This window comes from Schistocerca serialis, chromosome 2 (assembly GCF_023864345.2).
Source record: "Schistocerca serialis cubense isolate TAMUIC-IGC-003099 chromosome 2, iqSchSeri2.2, whole genome shotgun sequence".
Taxonomy (NCBI): domain Eukaryota; kingdom Metazoa; phylum Arthropoda; class Insecta; order Orthoptera; family Acrididae; genus Schistocerca; species Schistocerca serialis.
Window position 1 is genome coordinate 365,478,238 of NC_064639.1, and position 15,485 is coordinate 365,493,722.

Below are 15,485 nucleotides of genomic sequence, written 5' to 3' on the forward strand. Positions count from 1 at the left end.
TCATTTCTTACACACTAAATGTTAATAAGACCCAGTTTGTGCATTTCCAAGTAAGGAAAAAAGTTGAGGATCAATTAAGTATTACATTGAATGGTAGTGAGTTACTACAAATTGAGTCAACCAAGTTTCTGGGTGTACACATTGATAACAGTCTAAAATGGTCTGAACATATTTTGTACTTCCACAAACAACTCAGCTCAGCAACATTTGCTGTTCGTATTATTTCCACTGTATGTGACCGAGACACCACAAAAACTGCTTATTTTAGTTATTCCCATGCGTTATTGCTGTATGGCATAGTTTTCTGGGGTAATCAGCCACTACCCAAAAAAATATTCATTGCCAAAAGAGAGTTATCAGGATAATGAGCGGAGTCCAGCCTAGACATTCTTGTAGAAACCTTTTCATAAAATCAGGGACACTGACAACTGCATGCCAATATATCTACTCCCTGTTATGTTTCATTGGTAAAAATGGACAATCAATACAAAACCAATGATTCATACCATACTCACAATACCAGGAGAAAGATGGACCTCCATTATGAATCAAAAAACCTTACTATTGTACAAAAAGGAGTTCATTACATGAGCTGCAAGGTGTTCAATCCTCTCCCACCATCACCGAAATTACTTATCCATGAGCTTCCCAAAATTAAACAACAGCTCAAACAGTATTTATTAGATAATTCCTTCTATTCGGTAGAAGAATATTTTAGTAGAGTTAACGGTAATTGATTTTTTTCATTTACTAATTTGACATGCTATTGTGCATTACGATACTCACAATCACCGTTAACATTGCTGTGTCTTTCATTTAGCTATTAAGATCTACCATATTTTTAATGTAATTTTTTCTATACCTATTAATGTGTATTTTGTCTTTTACCAGACATCCTCTTGCAAGGGGTACTTTTATGTATTCCTTTTGTATTATTTGTAATAATTCTGACATGTCCTACATCCATGCGAATGCCTCACAGTTTGGATTTATGGGATATAAATAAATAAATAAACATAAAATAGAATAAAAGATTACACACTCAGATGCCAACAATTAGCTCTACACATTTGTCAGCAGCAGACAATTATGTATCAAATCTCTAATCATTATTGTGGCTTCACAAGACTAATTTAATCGTTTCAAATGGAAAATTTTAACTTTTTAACTGAATTTACGTCTCATCCAAGCTTGCACAACTGGTTTAGGAGCATAAAAAATCTAAATGAAATCTCTGAATTTACTATTAGTCCCATTTTAAATCAAACCGAATAACATTGCACTAATCAAAGTACATAACGGGAATTCAGATTTTCTGTGCTGTCCTCTGATGAACATAAATACAAGTACTGAAATGTAACTATGGCAATAAACACCTTTTTATGACAAGTTTGTCTCCACTGCACAGAAGCTCCTTCATATGGTGGGTACTGTTTATCACGGCCATGTTATTTTCCTTATTTTACTAAACTAACTTCACATCTGATATGGTCCCAGAATGAAATTTTCACTCTACAGTGGAGTGTGCACTGATATGAAACTTCCTGGCAGATTAAAAGTGTGTACCAGACTGAGACTCGAACTTGGGATGGAAGGTAGATGAGGCACCTGCAAAAGTAAAGTTGTGAGGATGGGTCATGAGTCATGCTTGGGTAGCTCACTTGGTAGACCACTTGCCCACAAAAGACCAAGGTCCTGAGTTTGAGCCTCAGTCTGGCACACAGTTTTAATCTGCCAGGAAGCTTCATTTTATATGGTCTTCTCAAGTGAGTATATACAGATCTCATGGGTGAGAAGTAACAGGATTTGTATTTGTCAATTATTCAATATCCAAGTTTTGATACTTTCCTGGACAGATCATAAAACATGTACTTCAGCAGGAGAATAACGTTATTTTAGTGACTGTTTAAGAAATCTCAGTTATGGTTTTAACAATGATAGAGAGCAACAGTGGGGAGGGAGAGTATACTGCTGTGTCGTTAATACTCAGTAATTTCTTATTCTCTATTATATTGTGATTACTCTATTTTTATGAGATGAATCATTTTCTTTAGTATCACTTGAGAGGAAAGCTCAGTGATACTGGTTAACACTTGCACACAAAATTTTCATTGTAAACATTCACAGTAAGTGTACTTTTAATTTTACATTAAAATATCTTTATGAGGAAACTTAAAATTGGTGGAAGGATGCAGAAGAAATGTGTAGTACCTTCATAATGCATGTTTTAATATACTGAAACGACAAAATCCATTTTTAAAACTGAGAAAAACTCACAAGGTCTGAAATGCAGTTGTACCATTGTCAGACTTAACACTTTCATCAGCCAATCTGTAAATACCATTTTCAGATTTGCTAGCATAAGAACAAGATTATTTATTCCATTAAGGATAAAAAATTGTTAACACTGAAATTAAAAGATTCACATGGAATGGAATACTCATAAAAAAATACCACATTAACTACATATGAGGAGATGCAAATCCTCAAGCAACAGTGAAAGCAAGGTGATCTGTCAGGTTTCATCATCATGAGTGATTAATGGTGTTCATTGGAGTTGTAAAATGGAAACAGTAACTCAGTACAACAACCAAAATAACACTGTTAGTAGACACGAGGCACCAGGTTCACTTTTATATCGTGTGTGGACAGAAAATGTGGGTGACAGATTCATATGGTCATACATTGTCCGGATAAATTAACAGGTGCTGTCTATCACCAATTCTGCACTGCACATTACAACCTCATGTACATACAAACTCCGTAAATCACCTTGGAATACCTGTAGTAACTACTTAGCACTGTAACTACTAACAAGGGAACCTCCCCATCGCACCCCCCTCAGATTTAGTTATAAGTTGGCACAGTGGATAGACCTTGAAAAACTGAACACAGATCAATTGAGAAAACAGGAAGAAGTTGTGTAGAACTGTGAAAAAATAAGCAAAATATACAAACTGAGTAGTTCAAGGGAAGATAAGCAACAATAAGGACAATAGTAATGTAGGAGCGCCGTGGTCTCGTGGTAACGTGAGCAGCTGCGGAACGAAAGGTACTAGGTTCAAATCTTCCATCAAGTGTAAATTTTAATTTTTTATTTGCAGTTTATGTGACAAACTCTTATGTTTTCATCACTTTTTTGGGAGTGATTATCACATCCACAAGAAAACCTAAATCGGGCAAGGTAGAAGAATCTTTTTACCCATTCGCCAAGTGTACAAGTTAGGTGGGTCGACAACATATTCCTGTCATGTGACGCACATGCCGTCACCAGTGTCGTATAGAATATATCAGATGTGTTTTCCTGTGGAGGAATTGGTTGACCTATGACCTTACGATCAAATGTTTTCTGTTCCCATTGGAGAGGCATGTCCCTTCGTCTACTAATCGCATGGTTTTGCTATGCGGTCGCAAAACACAGACACTAAACTTATTACAGTGAACAGAGATGTCAATGAACGAACGGACAGATAATAACTATGCAAAAATAAAGAAAGTAAAATTTTCAGTCGAGGGAAGACTTGAACCAAGGATCTCTCGTGCAGCAGTTGCTCACACTACCACGGGACCACGGCACTTCTAAGCACACTTCGTCCATGATGTTGCTTATGTCACCCATGGACTACTCAGTTTGTATATGTTGCTTATTTTTTCACAGTTCCACACAACTTCTTCCTGTTTTCTCAATTGATCTGTGTTCAGTTTATCAAGGCCTATCCACTGTGCCAACTTATAACTAAATCTGAGGGGGGTGCGATGGGGAGGTTCCCTTGTAAGCATTGGGGTTTCCTCCTATTCCATTCGCACATGAAGTGCAGGAATAATGACTATTTAAATGCCTCACTGCGTGCTGTAATTAGTCTAATCTTGTTTTTGCAGTCTACAGAAGTGACACACAGAGATCTGAAGTATATTCCTAGATTCTTCACTTAGTATTGTTTCTTAAAACTTTGTCTATTGGCTTTTTCTGCATAATTGGTGTCTACCTCCAATAGACAGCCCATACAGGTTCTTTCAAAATTTCTGTGATGCTCTCGCAAGAGCTAAACAAGCCTCATTACTCTCTCTTCTGCCCTTCTTTTATATGTTCAACACCCCCTGTTAGTCTCATTTGGTATAGGTCCCCACACTTTATCAGTTTTCTAAGATTGGGTGCACAAGGGTATTGTGAGCTCACTCTTTTATAAACTGACCGCATTATTGCCGTATTCAACCAAGTAAGAGTAATTTGCCATTTTATTTACTTGCAACTGAACCTACGTAATCATTCCATTTGAAACCACTGCAAATTGATATACCCAGGTATTTGTACAAGCCAACTGATTCCAGTTGTGACTAACTGATATTTCGGTCATAGGGTACTGTTTTTCTGCATTTTGTTATGTGCACAATTTTAGATTCCAGTACTTTTTAAAATGTATATTGCTGGATATTTATGGAGTTTTTTCAGATAGTCCTTTATTGTAGATTACTGCATCATCTGCAGAAAGCATGTGGTTACTATTAATATTAATATTGTCTGCTAGGTCATTAATACACAACATGAACAGCAAGGGTCCTAACACACTTCCCTGGTGATCCAGACACCACAGCCTGTGAAGCAGTTACTGAAACGAAGAGCTTTGTGTTGGGGGAGTTACTCAGCAATGGGGTTGTCCAGCCCGGCCTCAACCTATGACAACATACTGTCCCCAGATCCACCACACGATAGTTTACATCCCCTCCATCCTATAATGTCCTCCCCGCCCTCTGACAATGCATCTGCCCATCTTGACCTGCTCCTCTCCTTTTTTGCTTCATTTTTCCCTACCTCCCTGCCCCACAGCCTCCTGATGCCACACCTGTTGCCAGTCTAGTCCCTGCACACTCACCAGACAGAGTTCATCTCTCTCCCCACCTGTACACTACTATCCTTTCCCCTTCTCTGCCCCCCTCCAGATTGTTACTTGCTTCCCACATGATTTTACATTCTGGCCTGAGATGCTGGAGATGGCAGTCATGTGTGCATGTGGTGTCCGTGTCTGTGTGTGTGTGTGTGTGTGTGTGTGTGTGTGTGATGTGTCCTCCTTACAGAAAGTAGCAATCTGTCTTTACCTACATTATATCACTGTAATTCTTTTTCAAAGAGATCCCACATGGTCTTCAACAGTTTACATTTTTCTCATTGTAATGGTAATCAGATTGTTAACATAATGGAAGTTATACTTGTTACATAAATAATTCTCACCTTTGCATAATATGGGGATCCTGTGTCCGCATGACAATGTAGCAAAGTGCAGGTAAACCTGCAATGTGTAGCGCATGCCTGTGAAGGAAAAATAATGACCAATGAATGTGATACAAGGCTATCAATCAAGTGGTACATGGGCAAAACACACACACACACACACACACACACACACAAAGTATGAACGATATAAAGAAAAGTCAATAATTGAGCTGCAAGGGAAAGCAGTTATGGTAATTTAATGTGCTTGGAATACCCTTTTCTGCACAAAAAAGAAAAAAAAATTATTTTTTGTTTGAGTTATGTTATGCATATTATTGTTTAGCTATTAATGGAAAGTTCGACATTATGTCTCTGGGCAGTGTGCTAGGATTTTGAACTCAAAATCTCTCTTTAGCTTTTTGCTATCGTACAAAGTCTCTGTAAAAGTTGGTTTAGCAATTCACTGAATGATTGTGTTTTTCTCAGTCCATAGAAAATGTAAAGTTTCCTCATTAAAACATGATGCCTGAGTTCTGAGCCACAGTTGCAAAGATGAATGACAGTGCAGTGTGATTCTAATCTACTGTTACATGTTCCAAAAATGCATGGCTGTTAGAAGCAATAACAGAAACAGGATTATTCCACCAGGATGAATGTTTAGGATTTAAAATTTGGCATAAGAACAAATAGGTGGCTTTAATATCTGTATTTGATATTAAGAGATTCTTTTCCATTCAAGACCATGGTATTTCACTGATTCAACGAATTCAGAGATAAAAGAACGTGAAAATCAGTTACAGCATCTAGCAGTAAGGCATTTTATACTGACATATTACAAACTGAAAAATTATTAGAAAACAATAGCAAATAAAATGGCTGGAACAACAGTACCAACAAATGGGACTGGTTAGTGAGACATCTGCATGTGGGACTGGTTAGTGAAACATTTGGTACAGCATCCAAGAACAGCTAACTTGCTACGGGAAGGGGTCTCAAAGAGGCAAATTGTAGGGGCAGATAAAAATTAAATTATGTAAACATGTTACAGTGGATTCTGTGTGTAACAGATTTGTAGAAATGAACAGATCATTACAAGATAAGATGAGGTAAAGGTCAGCATCAATCTACACAAAGACTAACATGTTGCAAGAGAGTCATCAAGTTAGAAAGGTTCATAGCCCATGGATGCCTCAGTGTCTAATCCAGAAAATGGTGGCAAAGCACTATGAATTTCATGTGTTAAAGATAGCATTCAGCATTACAGTAGAGTGAAGAATATCAGGAGTGTATACCAATAATGATGTGTACTTTCTCCAGTGCAAGTGAACACACTGTCACAATCAAACGAGTGTAAGGCAGAGTTGTAACCACTGATTAAGATGTTGGAATATGTTATTCCAAACTATTTCCAGGAAATTGGAATTCTGACCTAATAGTAGTGGCTCCAGGTTAGAAAAACTGAAAATGGCTTTTGCTACAAACAAAAGATATGAGAAATATCTTTCAATGAATGCATATAGTGGAGGCTTTACAATAAGAGATGATGCACTGGACTACATAAGCTAAAGTAAAATAATTTGTGAATATGTGAAGGTGAATATTTTGTAAAGTAGGATTTTGCATTCCTTTTTCAAAACTTTTGAAGTGTTTTTCCTATACAGGATTATTTGTAAGTGCATGAAACCTTCAAACACTTAACAGGAGAGAAATATTAAGCTTTCAAGTTTTACTATCCAGAATTGTGTCAAACTGAAATTGAGGTAGCACTGCACATTTATGTGACAGATTGCCAGATTGTTGGGCTGATGTAGCCAACATCTGCATTCAGCTGTGGCAATAGCCACTTTCGAAATGTATCCAAGTACCTCAGCCTTGTGACAAAAGGGTCTTGAAATGGAAATAGTACATAGACCTCTTTTGAAGAGCTACAGAAAACATTTAAATAAATCTGTAAAATGAAGTTGAAACAAAGAGCATGGTGAAATTAACTTTTATCACAGATCACGACAATATTCTGTATGAAGATTCTAATACCACTCTTTGCACTTCACAGGAAACACAACTAATTTGGTCATCTGAGTTAGTCTAATGTATTATGCCCCACTGAAAGCTTCACCCTGAAAGTACCTTCCTTTACTCAGTAAGTTGTACTATAAAGTATGGTTTGGGAAAGTGGAGGAGAAGCCAGTTGGTGGACTGAAACTCTGAATTAGAATAGGGTGGAGGAGGGGGGCATGCTTGGGTGGATCAGCTGATAGAATGTTTCTTGCAAAAGGCAAAGATCTGGATGCAACTCCTGATCTATCATACTATTTAACTGAGCTTTGAAGAGGGTCCATTGCCAAAAATAGAGTTTTCTTGTTCACCATCAAATGAATTAAGATGGAGAAAGTGTGGGGCAAATGTAAGTAATGTTCATCAGGTGTCATAGCAAATCAATGAATGTGTGAGCTACAAACTTCAAATGCTGCAATCAGTGGAACTGAAATTCTATGTGAAGGTCTCCTTTTAATTGTACCATGTTTAATTTTTGCAGTTAATTGCTTCCCAGGACTGGACCCCATCCTCATCTCAACTACCCTTCCTCCTCCATATTATTATTGTTCAAAAATGAATTATAATACCTTTACTGCCATTTGATAGGAACAAATGCGAATTCACCTCACACCATCCCACCTTCCTCCACTCTCTGGCTATAAAGCGACAAAGTGTGGGAGGAGGGGGGGGGGTAGAGTTTGATAGCTGCCCTCTAGTTTCTACAGACAGAGTATTTTTGGTTCTTTCTTCTTTTTTTATTACAAAACTGAAGTTGAACAGAAAAAAAATCAAATAAAAAATTTTTGTTTAAATTCATTTATAATCCAGGATGCTTTAAGGGCATAGGATGGAATAAATATTCAGTTATATGCTGCAGTGCATATTGGTATTAGAAATGTAAATGCAAAAGAGAATCTCACAAGCTACTAGTGCTTCTCATTGATGCTGCAACACAGAACTTACTTGCCGAAACAGAAGTACCCAAATGCAAGCCCCAAGAACAATCCAAATGCATGGCGGGTTGCTGGGCTGGTGCTTGATGGATGGAAAACACTTCTAAATAGTGGTGCCAATGCCAGAGCAAGGAATTGGCTGACCAGAAAATTAACCTAAAAATTACAAATTACTGTTAATACCACAGTTACTCAACATTCAAGAAGTTTTTGTGAGTACATATTATGACAGAAGAAGGCGACATGTTTAACTAGAGCAACATTATTTGTTCAGGGCCCCTGAGTTTCTGTTTAGTGGCCCAGATTAATACATAGCCCACAAATCATTTTTATCTGCATCTAGTAAAAAACATGCTATGATAGATTACTACTAAATACGACTTTTTGTTATGAATGGTACACATAGCTTATGAAAAACTTTCATTTTACAAAATGACTGAATCTACAAAAAGTTAAACTGTACTTCAGTTCCACCTATACAATGTGCACATTCTCTCTAATTATATCTTTATGATAGAAAGTGATACATCATTTTAATATTGTACATGCTTCTTCTAAATAATATTCTACTAACATCATAATTTTGCAATGAAAGAAGATAAAATGTAGACAAAAAGAACAAATAAAGGTTCTCTGAAAAAATAAATTCGCGCATTAAACAAGTATTTGTTAAATGTGCTTTTTAGTTTCAAAGTCGTTCACATAAAGTACTTCAATTCAGTCTCCTTTGAAACTGGACAATAGATAAGGCCAATGTTTTCGTACGACAGTGTGCTGTGGCAAAGTTGTGAGTTCAAACAATATACAGGGTGATTCAAAAAGAATACCACAACTTTAAAAATGTGTATTTAATGAAAGAAACATAATATAACCTTCTGTTATACATCATTACAAAGAGTATTTAAAAAGGTTTCTTTTCACTCAAAAACAAGTTCAGAGATGTTCAATATGCCCCCCTCCAGACACACGAGCAATATCAACCCGATACTCCAACTCGTTCCACACTCTCTGTAGCATATCAGGCGTAACAGTTTGGATAGCTGCTGTTATTTCTTGTTTCAAATCATCAATGGTGGCTGGGAGAGGTAGCCGAAACACCATATCCTTAACATACCCCCATAAGAAAAAATCGCAGGGGGTAAGATTAGGGCTTCTTGGAGGGCAGTGATGAAGTGCTCTGTCACGGGCTACCTGGCGGCCGATCCATCGCCTCGGGTAGATGACGTCCAGGTAGTTACGGACAGATAAGTGCCAATGTGGTGGCGCTCCATCCTGCTGAAATATGAATTGTTGTGCTTCTTGTTCGAACTGAGGGAACAGCCAATTCTCTAACATCTCCAGATACTGTAGTCCAGTTACAGTAGCACCTTCGAAGAAAAAGGGACCAAAAACTTTATTGGCTGAGAAAAACTAATGTATATAACACCATAGCAGTACGTTTGTCGTCAGGTTTGAGCTGTGTTACCCTTTATTAAATGATCACCTCGTTTACATGGGGGCTCGCAAAACCGGATTTCGTAAACCGATTTCCCAATACCGCTTCTAGGTGATCATGCAAACACTTCAAAATCGATTCTGGAAGTCCGCTTCTAATTGCAGGTTTTCCAGTTCCGCAATCGATTATCGCTCCCATGTAAACGCAACCGGTTTTGAAAAGTGCTTGGTCTGTCAGGTTTCGTCTTGTTTAAAAAAAAAAAAAAATGGCTAATACGGATGGAGTGGCTTTTTGTACAGTGAAGGATACGTATGCGTATTAGATTGAAGCTGTTTACATCTCGTCTAATTGAAGAAAAGTAGTGACTGTACTGACTAAATCAGAAACTGTAACAGCTGTTTTGTAGGAGCCTTATTTAATTGGGCTAGAAAATCCGCTTCAGACCTTAACATGTGAACAGGACTGTGAAAGACGGGTTTCAAAATTTGGTTTTCGTCTTTCGGAAGATACGTCGCATGTAAACGAAGTGAATATACTCTCTCACGTGTGACTGCTGCTCGAAGACCGCGCCGTGACTCGCTAAAATGACTACGGTACAACTGGCCCTCCAATGGAATCGGTCGATTTGGTTGAGGTGACAGACTGATCTATAGCTTAGCCCGACGTCTAGATTAGGTTGTAAGGCGATAATTTGATTGTAAGCTGGCGAAGCCACCGAATTTGAATGACTCTTAAAGTGTGCGACAACAGATTGACCTGGAGCATAATGTAATGTAGGCAATGCAGAGCCGACAGTTATACTTTTATTTCATTTACGTAGAAGAAAATCAAATACTGCTGAGAACTGAACGACTTCTTGTGTTAGTATTACACATATAGTAGTACAGTTAACCATATTTCTCTGACATTCTCTGTGTTAATGTGATCTTCACCGGCATCGTTATACATTTGGCTAATTGAAACGGTATCTGTCTACAACGTTGTATTGACAGTTCTTACTTTTCACAAGTTTCTTCATGAAATTCCTGTATTTGTTCAACTAAGTGTCATTTCGTTCACTGTTTCCATTGGAATAGTAGAGAAAATAACAGTTTCGGAGGAAGTATTTAGTTTTCTGATGATTTTGTAACAATAAGTCCGAAATGTTTTATTATGCTATTACAAGACATGACGTCTGTTTCTAAACATAATTTCCAGGTTTTAGAGAAAATAAGCGTTTACATTTTTATGACTTGTGCTGAATCCAGTAAAGATAGGGAAACAGTATGAACATAAGAACCATAATACGTTAAAATTTTTTAATTGTAGGGAAAACTCTTGTACAAATACTTGTACTCTTACACTGCTATAAATGAAAATGGCACCAAGGCCACTACTCTTGGTTGTCGGGCGACAGTCAGGTTGGTAGCCCACCATCCACTGTCTGGCGCGTCAACAGACACGTCTTTGGCCTGGAATCTCATTGGCTGGGATAGAACTGTCTTCAGTGATGAGTCCTGCTTCAAAATGAGCCCCGATGACCACCGAAGACGTGTCAGGAGAGCCCCGGACAACTGTGGAATACCAACCTGTCACCCGCTGTAAGGCCCCACAACTAGAAGTGCTAGTCTGGGCTGTCGTTTTATTTCATAGCAGGACCCATTTCAAAAAAATGGTTCAAATGGCTCTGAGCACTATGGGACCTAACTGCTGAGGTCATCAGTCCCCTAGAACTTAGAACTACTTAAACCTAACTAACATAAGGACATCATACAAGACCATGCCCGAGGCAGAATTCGAACCTGCGACCGTAGCGATCGCGCGGTTCCAGACTGTAGCGCCTAGAACCGCTCGGCCACTCCGGCCGGCGCAGGACCCATTTGGTTGTCACCTGCGGCACCCTTACAACACAGCGGTACGTCGAAGCCCTGGTTTGTTGCCTTTCATGGTATGTCATCCTGGGCTTACAATTCAGCAAGATAATGCCCGCCCGCATACGGCGAGAGTTTCTACTGCTTGTCTTCATGCTTACCAAACACTACCTTGGCCAGCAATGTCGCCGGATCTCTCCCCAACTGAGAACGTTTGGAGCATTATGGGCAGGGCCTTCCATCCATCTCTGGATTTTGACGATCCAACACGTCAGTTGGGCAGAATTTGGTGCGATGTCCCTCAGGAGGACATCCAACACGTCTCTCAATCAATGCCAAGCCGGATAACTGATTGCACAAGGGCCAGAGGTGGCCCAAAGCGTTATTAATTTGATCGGTTTGTAAAGCTCTCTCTCTCTTAAATAAGCATCCAGTTTTTCTGAAATTGTAATCATTTATTTGACTGTACATGTACATCACATTTACCGATTTCCGACCCGTATGGATAATTCCTTCATGGTGCGTCGCTTTTTTCTGTCTTAAGAAAGTATTGTTAAACGTATTACCAAGAGCACCAAGAACAACTAATGTGAGGAATTTGAGGGGGGGGGGGCAGATTATGTGTCTCTTGCGTGGTAAAATGTTCTCGAACTGGCCCTCCTCGTGGCACAGAAAATATTTGTGGAAATTAGTAATCAGACAGTGAAGGCTGTAAATTCCTTGGTATGCACTTGTTGGCAATCTTCGATAGGAAAACCATGTTAACTTGGTATGCCGGAAAATAAGTAGTACATTCTACTTAGTTAGCCAGCTGTCCAAAGCAGTCAGTAATAAAACGCTGAAACAGTACATTACTGTAGCGTTTGCCTATTTATGAATTATGGAATAAAACTGTGCGATTGTGCTGCTGATGCACACTTCCAACAGAAAACTGTTGCTACTAAATAGGGCGGTTAGCCTGACACGTGGCGTTGGCCTTCCGAAGAATAGGTCCGGAGCCAATTAAAAAGACATGAACCTGTATTACAAGAATAGAAAGACTTCAGCTGTAAACAGTGATAAGTGGATTATTTTGAGAAACTACACAGTACAGTTTCAATGAATTCCCATAAATAAGATACTTCACGTACATCCAATGCGATTTATTTATTCTCGTGAGTCATTGTTTTCAAATATTTCTATAGTAATGACATTTTTATATCGTAAATTCTATTGAAAATTTTATTCTTGAAAATACGTCACTCGTTATTTAACAATGTTTATTGAAAATTTAACATAGAATTACAATGTCAACTTGCTGGACGCGTTAGCGAAACATTACTGTGAAACCTCTTCAATATACAAATTTAAAAGGTCCGCATTGTTATGATACCCTAAGACATGCAAAATCAATTTTTGAAATAATGAAATATGACAACGTAAAAGTTAACCTATTATTTAGCATAATGTTAAGGTTGGCTCTTGACGTCTCATAATACTGTCATGTAAACAATGGTGAAGGACACAATACTGCAACTCGTAGTTAATGCATCCACATAATCCTAAGATTTGTAAACGCGTTCCTGAAAAAGCATTTTTATGAGGCGAACACAGCACATTTTATACTACTACTTAGCAGCCATGTTTTTTGTACTTAATGCCACTGTTTACATGCACACGTCCGGACCAAAACTGCTATTAGTGAGAATCTGAAATTTGACGCGTCCGCGGCTCGTGGTCTTGCGGTAGTGCTCTCGCTTTCCGCGCAGCTGGTCCCGGGGTTCGATTCCCGGCGGGGTCAGGGATTTTCTCTGCCTCGAGATGACTGGGTATTGTGTGTTTTTCATCATCATTTCATCCTCATTCACTCGCAAGTCGCCGTAGTGGCGTTAAAGAACTATTAGCGCGGCGGTCGAACCGCCCCGCGAGGGGTCTCTCGGCCACCAATGTCATACGCTCATTAATATAGATTGAAAAGTACCGGTGCGATGCATCAGACGATAAAAGTGCACAGTACAGATGCGAAGCCGCAGTAAGGGCAGCAACGTCACGAAATTCGACGCTCGTGGATTTGTTGTGTATTCAGCAGCCAGCAAAAGTATGGAACGAGCAACAGATGTCAGCGGACGCTGCAACAGGCGGCAGGAGTTGGCAGTACGGCCGGAGTCACGCCGCGCGGTCTTGGCCGCCGGCCGCCCCCGCCGAAGGTGTCGGCTGTCCAAGGCCACGCCGCCTGCGAGCGCTCGGGCCAGCCGTCCGCGCCTCACAACAAATAAAACAACGCTTCGGTGTCTCTGTGGCTGTTTGTTGGCACTGGCGCCGGATAGCACACGCGTCACGCTCACGAACGTACCGCACCCGTTCACCCTTCAGCTTTAAGCTCTCACTTTACCACACTAGTTTCTCCATGAAAAGGGAAGTACGGTCGAAGGTTACCCGCAGCAACAAATCTCGATCTATTAGAGCATGGTTGCTCAAGTCGTCGATCGCGATCGAGCGGTCGATCGTCATGCCATTATGAGTCGATCTTTCAAAATACTTATCCGAAATCTGTTTGCTCGTTTCGTGTTATCGCGCAATAGGGGTGAGAGTGTCACTGATATGATACGCGAGTTGGGGTGGCAGTCACTGAAACAAAGGCGGTTTTTTTTTGCGGCGAGATCTATTTACGAAATTTCAATCACCAACTTTCTCTTTCGAATGCGAAAATATTTTGTTGACACCCACCTACGTAAGGAGAAATGATCATCATAATAAAATAAGAGAAATCAGAGCTCGAACGGAAAGATTTAGGTGTTCCTTTTTCCCACGCGCCATTCGGGAGTGGAATGGTAGAGAAGTAGTATGAAAATGGGTCGATGAACCCTCTGCCAGGCACTTAAGTGTGAATTGCAGAGTAACCATGTAGATCTAGATGTTGAGTGAGCTGTTTTTATAAAATACCAGTTTGTTGACAACAAGTATTTGGCACGGTATTTGTAGGCCGTAAATCTGACAATATCGTCTTCGCGTCCTTCTAATATCGTATAGAATCTCCTATTCGCCGCCGTAGTGCAGCAACTCAACATCTACATTTTACATTTTAACGCTCGCGCCAAGCAACAGTCTTTCCCGTAAGGTGAGCTTGCTTACTACTCGCAAACTGTAACAGCGCGTGTTGTGGCGGTGGGGGTGTGGGGGGTATCGGTGAAAGGAGAAAGCGCTCAAGGTTTACTGCTCGATGCGGTATGGGGAGAACAAGCTCCGCCCCTAGCAGTCAATACGAGCCTCGTGTTTTCGAACTTCCATAAAACACCGATGTGCACGATGGAGAAAATAACACGATTTCAAATTGACATTTCCCTAAAATCGGATTACAATGAAGATACGTATTGGAAGTTACGAGTGTAAAAACCTACCCTAATGTTCTAAAAGCGGCATCGTATATTTTGTCGTTCCTTGGAGCAACTTTTCTTCGAGATGCAGCTTTTTCAACTATGAACATAGTGAAATCTAAGTGCAGAAATAAAACCGAAGCTTCATTCTCTTTCAAGCTTGTGTATGGTTGGAAATTTTGGAAATTTGTGGCAAGTTCCTGTGGCACCAAACAGCTGAGGTCGCCGGTCCCTTGGCTTACACACTACTTAACTAACGTAACTACTTACTCACGCTAAGGACAACGCACACACTCATGCCCGAGGGAGGACTCGAACCGCCGACGGGGAGAGCCGCGCGAACCGTGGCAAGGCGCCTCAGGTTGGCTGTAAGGTTGGCTCTGACAAATTATTCACCAGATTTTAATAAACTTTCCAACGATATACAAAGCCAAGAATCTCACTAAACTTTTTTCAACATCTATGTCTATATTTAATTTTTTTTTCATATACATAAATTGAGTATCAGGCTGACAACTTTTGATGTACTCTTTATGTATTTTGTGTAAATAAAATAGTTAATTTTGGCTACGGTGTTACTTTGTGCTTAAGTCTTTGTGAATTTTTGACTCAGTAGATCTCTAAATGGATTAAATTACATGTAGTAGA

At 39.5% G+C, this 15,485-nt stretch overlaps 1 protein-coding gene across 1 annotated transcript in view; it reads right to left on the bottom strand.

Moving 5' to 3' along the window:
- The window catches only part of LOC126457185 (lysophospholipid acyltransferase 6), a 147,753-nt gene that overhangs the window by 38,482 nt on the left and 93,786 nt on the right, over nt 1-15,485 (bottom strand). Inside the window, exons 2-3 of the mRNA XM_050093275.1 lie at nt 8,210-8,355; nt 5,228-5,305 (exon numbers count right to left, since the gene is read on the bottom strand). Coding sequence (XP_049949232.1) covers nt 5,228-5,305; nt 8,210-8,355 — 224 coding nt within the window. The remainder of the gene's footprint in view (nt 1-5,227; nt 5,306-8,209; nt 8,356-15,485) is intronic.